The sequence below is a fragment of the Neodiprion pinetum genome, chromosome 2 (assembly GCF_021155775.2).
Source record: "Neodiprion pinetum isolate iyNeoPine1 chromosome 2, iyNeoPine1.2, whole genome shotgun sequence".
In the NCBI taxonomy this organism is placed as follows: domain Eukaryota; kingdom Metazoa; phylum Arthropoda; class Insecta; order Hymenoptera; family Diprionidae; genus Neodiprion; species Neodiprion pinetum.
This window is the reverse complement of record NC_060233.1, coordinates 41,896,806-41,912,436: the sequence shown is the minus strand read 5'-3', so window position 1 is coordinate 41,912,436 and position 15,631 is coordinate 41,896,806. Positions and strand designations below refer to the sequence as shown.

Here is a 15,631-nt window from a genome sequence, read left to right as displayed (position 1 = left end):
TGCAGAGTCTGTAAGTGTTACAACGTTTACAAAAGCTGGCGTTCGTTCGGGCCTTGAAACTAGACCGAGTCGAATCGAAACTCGAGTGGCAGCGCTCTGCCACGATCTCAAAACTTTTAAGGATGTGTGGGACGTACAGTCAGGTCAAAAATACGTGTCGAGAGAAGAAAAAAAAAAAAAAACACGCCTGTAAGACGGAAGTTCAAATAGTGAAAACTATGACACCCATCAAGTCGAATCTAAATTATATTGAAAAACAGATCGTTGCATTTACAGATATTATATAAATTACCTAGAAATTATTCTCGACAAATTTTATTTTCTACTCAGCTTATTAGCGCTGGCGCAAAAAATTTGGCACGAAAAATAGATATTTTTTTATCCATCATAATTTTGTCATATATTGTATATTTGCTTGGATATTTCTATTTTTTAATACAGATCAAACTACTTCGTTCCGTCGTCGTTATTTGTGCAGAGTCACGCTGACAAGTCGTTAAGAAAAAAATTTCAACCGACCGCTGATTAATTTCGATTCAATTCGTACGTACACACACACACACACACAAATATAACGTATGATATTACAAATTATCTGACACGTGTATTAGGTTCCTTATCTCTGGACAGGCTGGGTCTTGTTTTCTACATCATACATTTTATACTGCCTCTCGAATCTCATTTTCAGATTGTTATTTTCACATTTCTTTCCATCTCCTTTCATCTCTTCTCTAAACTTTGACGTAACTGAACGATTAGTTGAATCCGGAAAATATTTAGATCAGAAAAATATCACATATCGAACTAATCTAACTGTAAGTGAGAAAAATTTTCCAAGTCAGTTTTAGAATCGCTTTATATCATTTATTCGTCAGCATCGTTATTATCGTCGAAAAGATGGTACGTTTACTAAAATCGTATCTCTTCCTGCTCGTTCTCCGCCACGCCATTTACACACACAGAGACGACAAGAAGTGGCCGCGACCCATGCGTCATTTTTATTTCACCTCATTTTATTTCTCTCTCTCTCTCTTTCTGCTCTTTTTTTTCAATCTCCTCTCTGTGTCTCTGGCGCATCCGCTCGACCCCGCAGGCTAGTCTTTCAAGAGAGGTCCCATTCATAACGGCGCGAGAAAAGATCGAGTGGCGGAGTCGTCGAGTCGAGTGCGCGCAAGCGAACGAACGAACGTCGTGGATTCGTCTTCCCAAACCCATTTTCTTTCCCCTCCTTCTTTCTTTTCTCCTACTAAAGACACGAGATAATATACATATAACTTACGTACCTCGCTTTGGAGGATACAAAATAAAAAAAGAAAAGAAATAATCCAGCCGTTGCAAGATACCGATAACATATAAATAATCATATATGTATAAATGGTTGTAAAATGCGTTGAAGGTTGATTCCAAAAATTGTCGTCCCATGTGATGTACCAATAATTAAAAGATAATAATCGATCGATAGGAATTTGTGTGAAATAATTGGGCATAAATAATGAAAATATAACAACTCGAATCCACATAAATCTTTTATACAGCACGAAATTCGTCACAAAAGTGTAGAACTTGGGCTGTGCCGCGGATACGCTGATTCATTTATTCGTTGTCACTTTTACGATTAGCGCAAGGAAGAGGCGTACGGCTTTTTGTTCAACTGTTATCGCACGCTTGTGTGCGGTAGCATATTTGTGCGTGTGTATGTGTAAACTCTATGCGTGTCACTTGTTGTTCTTCCGGCCGGTGCAGACGCTGAATTGCAGTAGAGTTGCCGCTGCAGCAGCATCGGTTCAGAGCCAAGGAGAGCTAAGCTTGTAATGGACGTGTTAAGTCACGTAACCGCATTCCGCTCGGACGTAACACCGTAAGCCCGTCTATTATTTTTTTTTCTTCTCACCAAAGACAGAGAATGATCCAGAAGCTGCAACGTTGCGTCCTATACGCCGTTCCATTTGTATACTCATATGTACAGACACCGATGCGATAAGCCCGGAATAGATTATACAATTGAACCAAATTTTGCGGATCGAGTTGCGGGATTATCGCATTTTTTTCATTCTCGTTGAACTGAAAATACGTTCTGTCGGCGATCTAGTCTATAATAGCAAATGAAAAAAAAACGAAACTATAACCAATTTAGAAACTGGTTTCACCGTTCCGCCACGATCAAGAATAATATAAGAAAAACGGAATTTTATCTACACGCGAACTTTTTATTTTTCAACATTCACCTACTTATACCGAGATGATGGCGGCTCGTTAGCATTATACGTGATTGGTTTGCACAATCGCGTGTTTATTGCGTATTCTACCCGCATATAGCATACAAGCACATAAGATTGTCAACCAACGGCGGTTATCGTTTGGCAGCAGAAAATAATGACTTGAAAAAGAATCGCCGTTGGTGGTGTTCGTCGAGGAGATATTTGGCAATAGGTTAAAACGCGACGGTAAAGTTGTCGGTAAAAAGTAGAAAAAGAAAGAAAGAAAGAAATTACGAAACTCGACGGTATATACTTATGTACCTCTACGGTGATGATCTTTTCGCCGCGTTTATAAAGATCTATATACATATATCATCATCTAGGTACGATCTATAAGACCGCAAAATCGCCAGGAGAGACTGTTGGGTTTCATCTTCGACACTGTATAAGAGAGAAGTATAGGAGGTCATCTGGATCATTCACGATCTCGCTATGATCTATGGGTCACGATCCCCCGGTGGCCCACCTTTACCCTAGATCACAGAGCTCGCCTTTCCTTTGTGTATCCTCACGATTTCGACATTCGTTCGGTATACTATAATATATACATTAAAGGTTTATAGGTGGCTGTTGGGTTAGGTTAGGACTATGAAACATAATTCACGAGCCATGCTGCTTCTGCTACCGCTGTCCCTGCGTCTTTGTACTCTTTACGGTATTTTATTATCGTTTCTTCAACGCCATTTTATACACACGACAAAGATCGAAAGCGATTTTTACAAACGGAGAAACAGTGGCGTCTTATTTTTGTCTTTTTTTTTTACAAGCATAACGTGTCATTCCTTTCTCATTTTCACGTATACGCGTATCCATATCCTGTTATTACGATTTGAAACCGCCGCTTTTTCCTCTCCCTGCACACTTTGTTGGACATAGTAACGAGATTTTTATCACCTAACTCGGCTCCATTATTACACGCGTTAATCTCGTAGTTTTACAGCCGACTGGAGGCACGAGCCTCCGAAATCTGTCCGAGCCGCTCTATAACATATATACATATATATGTATGTGTGTGTATCATAGGTACGCTTATGACGCACACAATGAAGAGACGAACAGATGTCAGGCCGAAAACGACGCGACAGCAGCTGCATCTCTCAGGATGTTTGATACAGGATCTTCCATAGCCGCGTACAGGAGAGAAGAGAAGGAAGAAATAACAAGAAAATCCTCCTTGTTCATATATACCCGCAGAAATACGAATATTCAATATAGAGAAAACGAAAAATGTATCAGGTATGACAAATTTTTTGGACATCATTATTGTTGTTATTATAATATTTTATCACTAGCTCGCTAAGAATTCCGAAGTGGCGCCTATGTTAGATACACGAATAGCATTATTGCAAATTCATTAATCTTGAAATCCGGTCTGAACAGCTTCTTCGAAACAAGAACCTCTAAATTCCATTTCAAATAATAATCACCATCATCATCATTATACCGAATGTTACCAGCTCAACCATTGCACGTACATTGAATTGTCAACAAATTCTACAAGAGATCGAAATCGCCGTCTATAAGGAATTACGTTCGACGACTTCTTTGCCTTTGCCGCAGTAGCGGCGGTGGTGGTGGTGGTGGTGGTGCAGTTCTAAAATAGCCCCCCGTGTCCGCATCAGCAAAGTAAGCAAAAGGGTAGCAGCATTCGGAGACCGTCTGGTATGCAACGGTGACCCGATATTTATACACTTATCGGTTGCAGCGTACAGGCGTAAGTCCTTTTTCACCAATCGGTAAGGCACGGAGGAGAATCGTCGCACATTTGCCGCATCGCGAGTTGAATAATCGACTTACTACGATAAAACGCGAAAGAAAATACATTTTTCAAGGATGACGACGATGACGAATAAGAGGAAGAAGCGCGTCTTTCTGTTTGGTAACGAGACGACGCGTGCCGAGGGAATATGATTGCAGCTGCAACGGCAGCGGCCAGCAGCTTGCAGTGAGAAATGATTAGCTGGCGCCGCTGCTGCGAGTACCGGAGACCCAGGTGTTAATGAATAAGTCATACACACGCGCGTGTATCGGAATGTCGCAAAACACCTCCGAGGAGGACGGACTGCGGCGGTTCCCCGGCTTCCTAGACTTGTAACTACGACGACGGCGCCATGCATGCGCCGTGCACCATGCACCGCACGAATACCACACCTAAGTGCATCTCGCTTCCCACGCGTATTTGCAATCGGGCTTAAGTTTGCAACGTTATTGTAGCAACGACGCATCGTTGGAAATGGTCGTTGTTTTACAACTTTAGGATTACGTGAGATTTGGTAAACCGTTTAAAATACAGCGACGACAAACTCAGATATCGTAAGTTCAAATTTTCTTCCGTTATTCTAAACGTGTGAAATAGTAATTCTTCTTTTTTTTAAACGGAAAATTCCTGTCCTACGACTAACTCGAATAAATAGATCGTTGAAAGGAACAAAAGTGGATGAATGATAATTGAATTTGGTGGAAACAAAACTCGGTTTACGTAACGCGAAGGCGGTTTATCATCATCGCCGGTATCGTAAGGAGGCAAATCTCGAATATAAATCTCCCGCTCGCCTTAACAACGACCACAAACTCTCGAACTCGTTTCGAAGAAGTAACCGTTACGCAACGAACGCGCTGATCTACCGCCGATGATAATCCGTCGGGCGGACAACCAGCGCTACCAGAATGAACCGATCGATCGATCGATCGCGCGCTGCCCTCGTCGAGAGCCAGAATCTAGCACATCTTTTGGGCCTCCGGGTGTCGAGGAGCGAACAACAGCAGCAGCACGAAGGAGGGTTTCGACTCGGCGAGAAGCCTGATTCGGCTATCGATTAATTATCCAATAGGTTCAAGTTGGTAACGTTGTCGTAACGAAAGATCGTGATAAAAAAATCCCTATTTTTTTAATTTTACAACGATCAAAGGAACTAGGATTTCGAAATGTGAGCGTGTTTCGTTTTACTACGGTTTACCGAATTTCAGACACTTCCAAAATCGCTAAATAACGGTTTTTCCTCAGCATAAATCGTTACGATAACGTTGCCAACTTCGGTACGATGATTATCTTCCAATATCGCTGTTCGAGTGATGGAAAAACGAACGCGTATCGATCTCGATCCTCTAATCAACGGTTGAAAAATCCCACTCGAGCAAATCGAGGATGAATGCGGTTGATCGTGACGGTCTGACCGTGATTCAATCGTCCGAATTCTACGGAGTAAAATCATTCCGCGGCGCAACAGGCTGCGCTTCTCTTCGAATTCCTCGACTTCGTAGCCGCCTTTTTGTACCAATATTTGATTTTGTCTTCTTTTTTCTCTTACTTTACTTCTCGCGGCGGAGAAAAAATTTCACCTTCAACGATCGCAAATTTCGCGATACATTACGCAGACACGTATTAAATACATATAACGTTCGTTTTACAGTTGCACGCCTTTCTCTCGTATGTTCCTCGACGGCGACGATACTACCGAACGATTTAGCGTTGTGTGGGTATAATATGACGCGTGTGTCACGATGTCACGATAAATTGTACCTACACATTTTGTAAAAAATAAACGCATACGACTCCGTCAAGTTATATACGAAATATTACAGCGTGCATTAAACGCGTAACGTCGAATAAATCACTGATGCAATTCCAAGCGATCATTAGGATAAACGCGATGCGGGTTTGCAAGGATATTTCTCATCTTTGAAACCGTTGTTTTCCTCACAAAGAACGTACTCGACTCGTAGGTACGTACGTGGAATGTCGGAGTATCAACACCACACGCGTCATCGAATCTCCTCGCAAACTATAAGCCGACAAAAGAAACGCTCCAAAAACATTCTGCGATTCTTTTTTCTTCCCGTATTACAATATCGTGGTAAGACTCGCATATTTCCCGAGTGTAAATACGGGCGGCTGGGTAACGCAGGAAATCTCCGGCGACGTAAACACACGATACGATCTGAATTTACTTGAACAAGTGTCTCTCTCACCGTGCGAAGGGCTGCTCCTCGACTTCGTAGAGCTCTTCGAGAGGCTGCTTGGAAAGAAGCCTCTCCAGCCTCTGGGGCGTAGGGGCGAGATGACCCGGGGTGCTGGTTGGCTCGAACAATCCGTCGGCAGTCATCGCTGATGACGATGATGACGATTTATTAATTTATCCAAACAATCGTCGCCGGGCGCACTTCTTTCTCCTCACGATTATCCAGTTTAATCGGCACAAGTCACTTCGCGGCGGAAGATATTTTTATTTCTTTTCGCTAACGCACGTCACTGTGGTCAACTCGCGCAAAGACGACAAATATCGACTCGATTGATCTCAACGAGACAGTTTCTGTTGTAATGTTATTATTGATCATCCGAGAGGGATCGATATAGTACGTTTGTTGTTACTTCTACCGTCACCCTCGTGATCATTATCATTATCTATTCTGTCAACGGTCGTCGAACAAACGAACCGACCAAAAAGAAACTTGATTTATTTATTTATTACTTCTCTCTCTCTCGCTCTATCTCTGTGTATCTACGATCATCAATTTTCTATATCAAAGTGAAAAACAACGCACCACGTCACTGCCCGACCGTAAGATAAACGATGGCATTTTACTCCGCTCGTTGTTGTCGGTTTAAATGGAATAGAAAACAGTTGAAACACACTCGCGACTAGGATGTAATATCACGTCGGTTTTAATATGAAAATGGCGCTCTCGTTCCTGACTTCGCGTACTTTCGAATTCGAATCGTTCGCGTTCGAAGTTCAAACAACCAACCGCGGGTGTAAGTAAGTACGTTACGTTTTGCCTGAAACTGAAACTGACGCGTGCGCGAGCGCCGTGTCCTCTCTGCGTGCGGGCACTCGCTCCGAAGGTTGACTCAGAATTGAAGAGCAGCCCGCGGATCGTTCGAGTCCCCTCCACCGACTGGAAATCGCGGCTGGAGTGGCGGGAGTCCCCACTTAAACTCTCTTTCTTTCCACCAACGAGTCCTTCCGAGGAGAGACGAGATCGCCCGACGAACCGTCGCCGCACTTACTTACACAACCGCAGCGAACAGCGGCCTGAAGTTGGCTTCGCGTGCGTCTCCTCTGTGTATCGCGTGTCCGTTGGTGCGCGTTCGAATTTCGAACGCAGCTCGCCGCCTCGCCTCCGCCGTATAAACCTCGACGCATCGTGCGAACCGGAGGGCAGAAAGACGCTCGCCTCGGTCGCGGATGGACCTCCGAGGAGATGTGCTCGGAGACTCTTCTTCTCTGGCGCCGATTGAAGAAATATTTGTCTGATACGTCGACAACGCTGCTTCTCTTTACACCTGCATTCGCTATGTAGGAAAAAGAACATCTGAAATTGCAATTTATTGATACCACTGCTCTCTTTTTTTCATTGATAGGTAGTCGAAAAATCCAGAATTTCGATCAGATCTTGCAACCGCTTTGGCCGCCATCTTGAATCTAAAGTTTAAACAGGAAAATATCAACAAATAGATAAGAAATTGTTGAGACCAAAGTTGTAGAGGATTAAATTTGCCGCAAGTTTAGTTAATTATTTTACGACCATTTTTAGTTGAAACTTGAACTATATCGATGGCCGCTGAGGCTAAGATTTAGACTACCAACGAACCCCCACGGTCGAAAAAAAATTACCGTATCGAAAAAATGCAACTTCAAATAATGTCGAAGATGCGTTGCCGCTTTAATTCGATATCTCAAATTTGCAATGATTTCCTCGGGGAAACGGCCCCTGAGTGTCAAACCAGGAATAACGAATCCAGCCGCTCGTTACTCCAGCCTGAGTTTTACCCCCCTAACGAACCGGAAGTGACGGACGTTTCACGCCAACTGCAGGGAGGCTAAGGTAAAGCATCGTCATTTTCCGATCGTGTGCGCACCGCGCAACGCAAGATGCTGCGAAGCTGGTAGGGTAGGATCTCGGTGCATAAATGTAGGTACAGGCTTCAGAGAGTGCCTTTGCCGCCGGAACGGGATGACAAGCCCTTGCTGCTTTGTAGACGGTTGCGTATGGCCATGCGGCAGTGGAGCATGAATAATGCAATGCATAATTTATCAGTTTTGCGAGATAGGATATGCCTACCCGACGCTGCGGCGACGCTGCACGATGCGATATTACGCGGACCTCCTAATACGGAGATCTTTGAATATCTCGTAGATGCTTTACCTGCATGCGCATGCATGAAACGTGCAATATCGATATTAATATAACGTCGACGCGCGACGCGTATAATTTCGTCTATATTATACGAACCGAGCGCTTTTAGATTCCTCCCGTGTCCCCTGATCTCTGTTGGTGCAATTTTCTTCCGCACTTTGTCTCGTTCGTAACGTGCATTCGTATCCTCGAGTCCCCATTCCCATACAGCGTGATATTCCCATACCGACTTCACGGCGGTCTAGTAGCCCTGTTTTTCGAACTCTACATCGTGTAAGCGTTATTATACATACGTATATACATATATGCACAAGTAGCATTCATACGCGTAAACTCGATTTATCCACGTCCGACAAATCCATGCAGGCGCGTTGCATATGCGGCGCCTCTGATTCCACGCTAACTTCCCACTTCTAATCCCACCGGCAACGATCACTGTCAATTCTAATTAGTCCCAGAGAGTCGAAAGGACGGCGCGGTAGCGCGGCGACATGTGACGCGTATAATTCGGATCGTAAAGCGTTCGCATTTTTCTCGTCAAATTAAGGCCGGCGCGTCGGTTTCCGGGTCTCTGCGCATGCGTGAATTATCATAACGTCTGATACTCTCCAGCCGCCTATTATCGTCGATGAGGGTCCTAGAGTCCTAGGGAACCACTTAACTAATTTCTCCGCCCAGAGCTGCGGAGCTCATTTGACACACCGAGATAAAGATCGTCGAGCGAAACAAAGAGGAAAAGGGACGGAGATCGAGGTCGGGGATCACCCGGCAACCAACTACCGGGTGATGAATCTCCTGTCACGAAGATGCGACTTGTTTCATTCTTTGTACCTGCCGTACCGTCGGAAACGCTTCGAACTTTTCTTGCACTATCCGTCACGTTATGATCCGAACCCCGATTGTTTATTTCCTCAAACGATCCGATTACCGTGCAGCTTAGAATTTAGATCGAAAAATCGATCCTCTACGAGGAACGTTGGGATGGTTCAAAGATGCTCGATAAATTCAATCGGGATCGCTGCTGGATTCATGTTACACGTAGATCTGATGCAGAAGTTTAGTCCACGGTATAATTGGGTGTCGTGGATCATTGACGTCATTTTTCTCATACGTGACTTATTCAGACCAACGAAACAATGCGAATTTGCTGCCGGGATTTTCGTCGAAAATAGATACGTGCATTCATCGCGTACTACATTCATACACACATACGTACGTATCCGCGTGACGATTCGTTTGACTCTTGCGCTTGTCAACGGCTGCTGGAGAATTACTGTTCGTTATATATGGACAGTGTAAAACGCTCGAGTGTGTGCTCTGTATTCAGGTGCTGCTTACAAAGGAGGATAAATTTATACATACATCTGTTTAGTATTAAGATACGTAAGCGGTTACCAGGAATTAAAGTCCAAAGATATTATAACGATTGGTCACGCGATATAATAGGTTTTGTAACCTTTATGGTGCCAGATATTTCTCTCTCTCTCTCTCTCTCTCCTTTTCGTCTTCTCGCAAAGTAAATCAGTCATTCTTTCCGCATAGACGCAGAACGGAGAGAAAGAGATAGTTTCTTGTTCTCTCCTTATCTTCCATTCACACAACACTTTGCTCCTTACCGAGACAAAATATACGCCTGTAATGCTGTAGTCAGATTGAAACCCGACTGCAAATTTCGAAATCGTCATTGTTGCATGTATGTATTTCAAATTTGATAGACTATCGACGCGCAGATATGTATAAATTTATGGAATTGCTGATTCTTTTCATTACACGCCGTCTGATTCTGACACGCGTGTTCGACTACTGGGAATTTTACGATCATTTATTCGTCTTCTATTCTCGTTTCGAGTCCTTTGAATATAGAGATACTCGAGTTCTAGTTACGCATTTCGGGATTTTGGGAATCATGCGTACAGACACTGTTCCAATCATCACGTATCCGCTTACGTTCGCGAAAATACAAGATGAACGGTAAAATAGATTTCTGCGATCATTGATTCGTAATAATTACAATCTTTTGTACCGGATTCAATTCGAGCTCGCGATTCCGATGATTCGATTCGAATGAAGAGGAAAAGATGACTCGGAACCCGTCGAAAGGACTCAACGTTCCGCCTGCGGTGCAACAATTGTATACATATACAATACAGCGTTTATGCTTGCAGTTTATAATTGCAAAATCCCGTGGAACTGGAATATTGCATAGATGTATTGACCTAAAAACGACACGCGCTACACAACAGAAGCGTTGTAGACGGTACAATTTTTCTCTTCATAGCCGGAGATGAATTTTTCTGTAAAAGTGCACGTGAGACACTTCTTAAAAACATGATACAACGCGAATTGAATTCTGTAAAGCCTCGATGCTCGAACCCGTTCAAAAATAAACACCACCGATAATATCCGAAAGTAATCCGCGAACGGATTTGCAACGATAATTTACCTCTCCGTGCACGCGTCGTTCAGTGTGCGTACAGCTATCGGAATATATTTGTACACACGTACAATCGTGTTAGTAATATTACATTACGGGCATGCTCGCGTGTGCTTAAGGCGCACTACGGTAGAATCACGTTTATAACTTTCCCTCCCACGCCGCGTTTCGGATCGTCGGAGTGAGGCAGCGAGTTTCCGAGCCTTTCTAATCCGGCCCACCGTTGCCTACCACGCGGGGCAAGGACGATCGAGGCCGCACTGAAACTCCGAGAGAAACGGGGCCTGGCGATGCTGCTGCCGCCGTGGCCGTTCGCCTTAACTACGGAGGGTTGAGGAACAGAGGTTAGGCGAAGTACCTCGCACGTGGGATTGCGATCGAAGAAGTGTCGACCGAAGGGGGGAATTCCGCTCGTAAGCCGTAAGGGTAACGGATCCGATTGACCCGATTGACGCCTTGTGGAACTTTTCACGCAGCGCGACGCGATCTCAATTTCTTTGCCTCTGCAGCTTTACGGACACTTTCTGTACGCGGAGATAGTCCTCCTTGCCTATATCTTCCATAGCTCTAACCCGACCTGACCCAGCGGAGTAAAAGCTAACCTAACCTAAGACGGTAGGACTTGACCTAACATAACCTAACTTGATCCGAGACACCGCAAGCCAACCTAATATAACCTATCCTAACCTAATTCAACCCAATCTTTTGCTGGTTTCCCGCTGATTGGCCGTTTCGTGATTATTTATTGTTATTTTTGGAATATTTCTATCGTAGTTCGGGATCCTTCTGTAAATATATAGGTATGTGTATACTGTAATTTTTCTCAAATAACAGCACGGAGTATAATAACAGTAATTTTTTTCTCTTCCAACCGGACGCCCCTTGCAGCAGATTTTATACTCATTTCTTTTACTCTGTTTGTATTGCGAAATAGGTATTTGACCTTCTTCGCGTTCTGAATACGATGGATGCTTCGAGAATCGGAGATTCAGCTTGCGTTTCTGCGGAGGACGGAAATCGTGGCTCGATTCATGCTGATACGAGATCCTGGATGAGACGTCGACTCCAAAGTTCGAAGTCGCCGTGCGATCCAGCCGCTGAGGGTGACCCTTGATGAATTCTCCGAACCGTATGTATGAACACGTTAAACCCGTTATTATTTACATACACGTCTGTATTACATGCGCATGCTAACCTAAATATGGGAATACCAGCGTGTCGAAGAACCAAAAATTGTCATTTCGATTTCTAATACAGGTTTAAAAGGATAACGTTTCAGTTGAATGTAATTACTGCCGAAGAATTTGTAGAAATCCAAATTGTAACTGTGCGAATTCTTTCGATTCATCCAAACGCCAAACTTGGAGTAAGAAATATTGTACAGATCTTATCCCTGGCGTGGCAAAGATTCAAATTTATATATTTTCATTTCTTCGTTTGCGTGCAAGCTGCAGGAAAATTTCTCTTGCCTCATATGATCGCGACATTGGTGTGACGACACATCGCGCATTAGTAGCCTGACTAATCACCTTTATTGTTGGAGGAAATCGTTTGATATTACAGAAACTCATCGTATTCGAGTATTGTGAGGTAAAATTCTGAATTATATTAATTCTGGTAAGTTCTGAGAGTAGATATCATTCGTTCTATTCGAAACATTGCCGAAATTTATAGTAAGGTAATGAGTGAGAAATCTTAGAATCACGTTTATTCTCAACCGTCGCCTATTTGCTTTTTTCGTATTTGTTGTACACGATCGGCGTAGAAATCGTAATTTTCTACCGAATGCGAAAAAAATCAAATAAATAAGCAAATAAAACAATTGTATCGACACCGCAGCTGTCATAAGAAAACCGCCAACCACGGCCTATAACTTGTAAATTGATTTATACAATCGATGAACATTATATAAATCTGTGTTACATCACGTGCGTGGGGTGAAGAAATTTACCTACTCGCTTCTGCAGTTGTTATAATTACGTATGCAGCACATTACTGACTGAAGTGAGTTATCAAAAGAAATAAAAACTTTTATACATGGGTTATAATCGGGTCTAAAACTTGATTCTTGCAACGCATAATTTTTCCTTTGCGATTTGACAACCAAAAGCAGATATAGGATTTTACACGCGAGATGTATGTTAAAATATCGTACCTACGATAAACTGATCGGAAAGGAAAGGCGTCGCGTTTATCGTTTAACCGCGTCGTATTAACAGCGGCAAACAGGCGGGTAAATTTGAATTTTAAAATACACGCGATCTACAAAGTAACTAGTTTCAGACCGAATTCCTTCTTTCTTTTTCTCTCTTCTATTTTTCTCTCTCGTATATACGACCAAGAAAGGAATAACAAATTATAATTTCATCCTGCCTTACGCGTGTATTATACGCATATGTATACTATTTATGTATCTATAATTTTATAATATGTACAGTTATATTTTTATGTACAAGATGACACCTTATACTGCCATATAAAATTGTGTACCGTACCTCGATGTTGTTAAATCGGTCCAAGTATCGGTCCGATATAATAATTATTACTATAAAATTATTTTTTATATACCCGATCCGCGCGCAAGGTTGAGCTAATTTTACTCACTAAAAAGACACGAAATTAAGTGTATTATACGATCATTTCGCAGGAGTTTACGATCGCAAAATATATGCATATTTTGTCGTCTCGCTAAGGTATAATATTACAATATTTATATCTACTTGCGCATAAATATACGTATATAACACTTTTGGAAGAAAGAAAAATTTCATAAAAAAAAGAAAGAACCGTCGTAAGTACCTGAATAGTTCAAAGTTTTTACGTACAACGTATCATGGAGTGCAAAGAATCGCGTTTGGTCAGCTCTTGGCCGGCTATATATAATATAACTGCAACTTTCGAAAGATATAATATCCCATGCGAGCGGTTGTAAAACCGTTCGAACGTTCTTTGGCATATACGAGTCGGTCTCTTAATATATACGGTATAAAATGAAGTATAAAGTATGAAATAAAATACATGAAAAGTGAATGAAAAAGAGAATCGCCGATATCGTACTTAATTATGCATCTAATTTCACGTCACATATATATATATATATATATATATATATATATATATATATATATCGCCTGATCGAGCAAACTCTATACATATAATACACATTAAAAATATCGCAACATTTTACTTTTATAATAACACGTGTAATACTGGACACAAAAGTGGAGAGTGAAGAAAAATAATCACGAAATAATTATTATCGCGTATGATCGGGCGTATTTTTTGCCTAATAAAAACTCGGCAAAGCTGCCAGGCTTGGAAATTTCTCACCGCTGTGTGATATTACGCGCGTTAGAGTGGTTATAAAGTATAACATCACAACGACTGAACCATTAACTAGAATATATCGTAAATTTTATTACGGTCAAGGAATGCTGACCAACGCGATGCCGCGAATTATATTTAAGTGCGTCGAAGGTATTCCCCTCTCGTTAAACAAGGATTTCGACATCCCAGAACGCCTATTTTCTTTTCAAACCGATTGCCCACACGCTTAAATCATCTTGCGAAATATTTCTTTCCCGATCATACGAAGGGTCAGAGCCCCAAGTGTAAAATAGTCACGCATAAGCCGCGGATTCCTACGACTTTTTAGACCAGTCGATAAAAATTCCCTACAATACGTGCGTATCGGGTTTCACAGACGAGAACTCGGCTCTGAATGCGGGTGTCGTGGTGGAGTGCATAAGTCGGGTTTCCTACGCGATAACGAACCGACCGACAGATGGGCTATTCGCACGACAGAAATGGGAACGTGGGGCTCTTCGCGTCAATTATTATACACTCGCCAATACGGGGCGAGGGGATTTTTATTTATTTCTGAACGCGGGTCAACGCTCCGCGATTAACGGCGTGTCCTTTTTTTATACTTTGTCAGCAAGGAAGAAGGAAAGAAGAATGATTTTCTCATTTCGGAGACTTGGGCACGTATAATGGTAACGATATCTCTATTCCCGTATCTTCGAAGTTGAAAAATTGCGGTTTTTTTATTAGAAAAAAAAAACGATAAACATTTTCTACCCTGCTCTCGTTCGAACACGCCGATAAACGTGATCGAAGAGCATCGCTCTAATTTGTACCTTTCGAACTTTCGGAATTCTTTGGTCAGCTAGGGTGTGGTGAATAGTAAAAAGATGAAATTACGGTGAAACCAGTTTTCAGGTATATTGGAACCGTTTTCTCGAATAATTTATGGAAATCTTGGAAACGAATCAGTGCGAGTATAATTATAGTAATTAAACAATGGAGCGATTAGTTTTGTATGGATTATATACAGCACAAAGTCGCGCGCGAATGGGTAACAAATGTGTGTAGAGACACTGTACGTATAACACAGAAATTGGAGCCTGAATGAATTTGATTACGTTAATAACGTTGGTTGTTCATGTCACGTCAGCTGTTACAGGTATAAAAAAATCGAATAAAACGTTCTAAGATAAACAAACGGCCACTGGATCGATGCGAAATTGCACCTTCGCATTTGTATTTGCTGTAAACGAAGTAGCGACGAATTGCGATTGAAACTTATACGTAATATACCTACATAATTATTATAAATATTTTAACTCTCGGTGGAGTTACGCAATAAAATATGGTTTCTTGAGCTTACGAAACGAATCAGTGGCGAAAATTAAAGTCCTGAGAAAATGATGTTTTATTGCAAAATGTTGCGTTATTCGTTTAAAGTTTACAAGAATGCCGGTTGACGCGGCAGCCTTATTCATCTTAAGACGGAAGAACT

General features: G+C 42.2%; 1 protein-coding gene across 1 annotated transcript in view; it reads right to left on the bottom strand.

Moving 5' to 3' along the window:
• Positions 1-7,141, bottom strand: part of LOC124213370 (serine/threonine-protein kinase 17B) — a 60,943-nt gene extending 53,802 nt beyond the window's left edge. The window contains exon 1 of the mRNA XM_046614665.2: positions 6,228-7,141. Within this exon, the coding sequence (XP_046470621.1) occupies positions 6,228-6,361 (134 nt within the window). The 5' untranslated portion in view covers positions 6,362-7,141. The remainder of the gene's footprint in view (positions 1-6,227) is intronic.
• Positions 7,142-15,631: the final 8,490 nt, after the last annotated feature.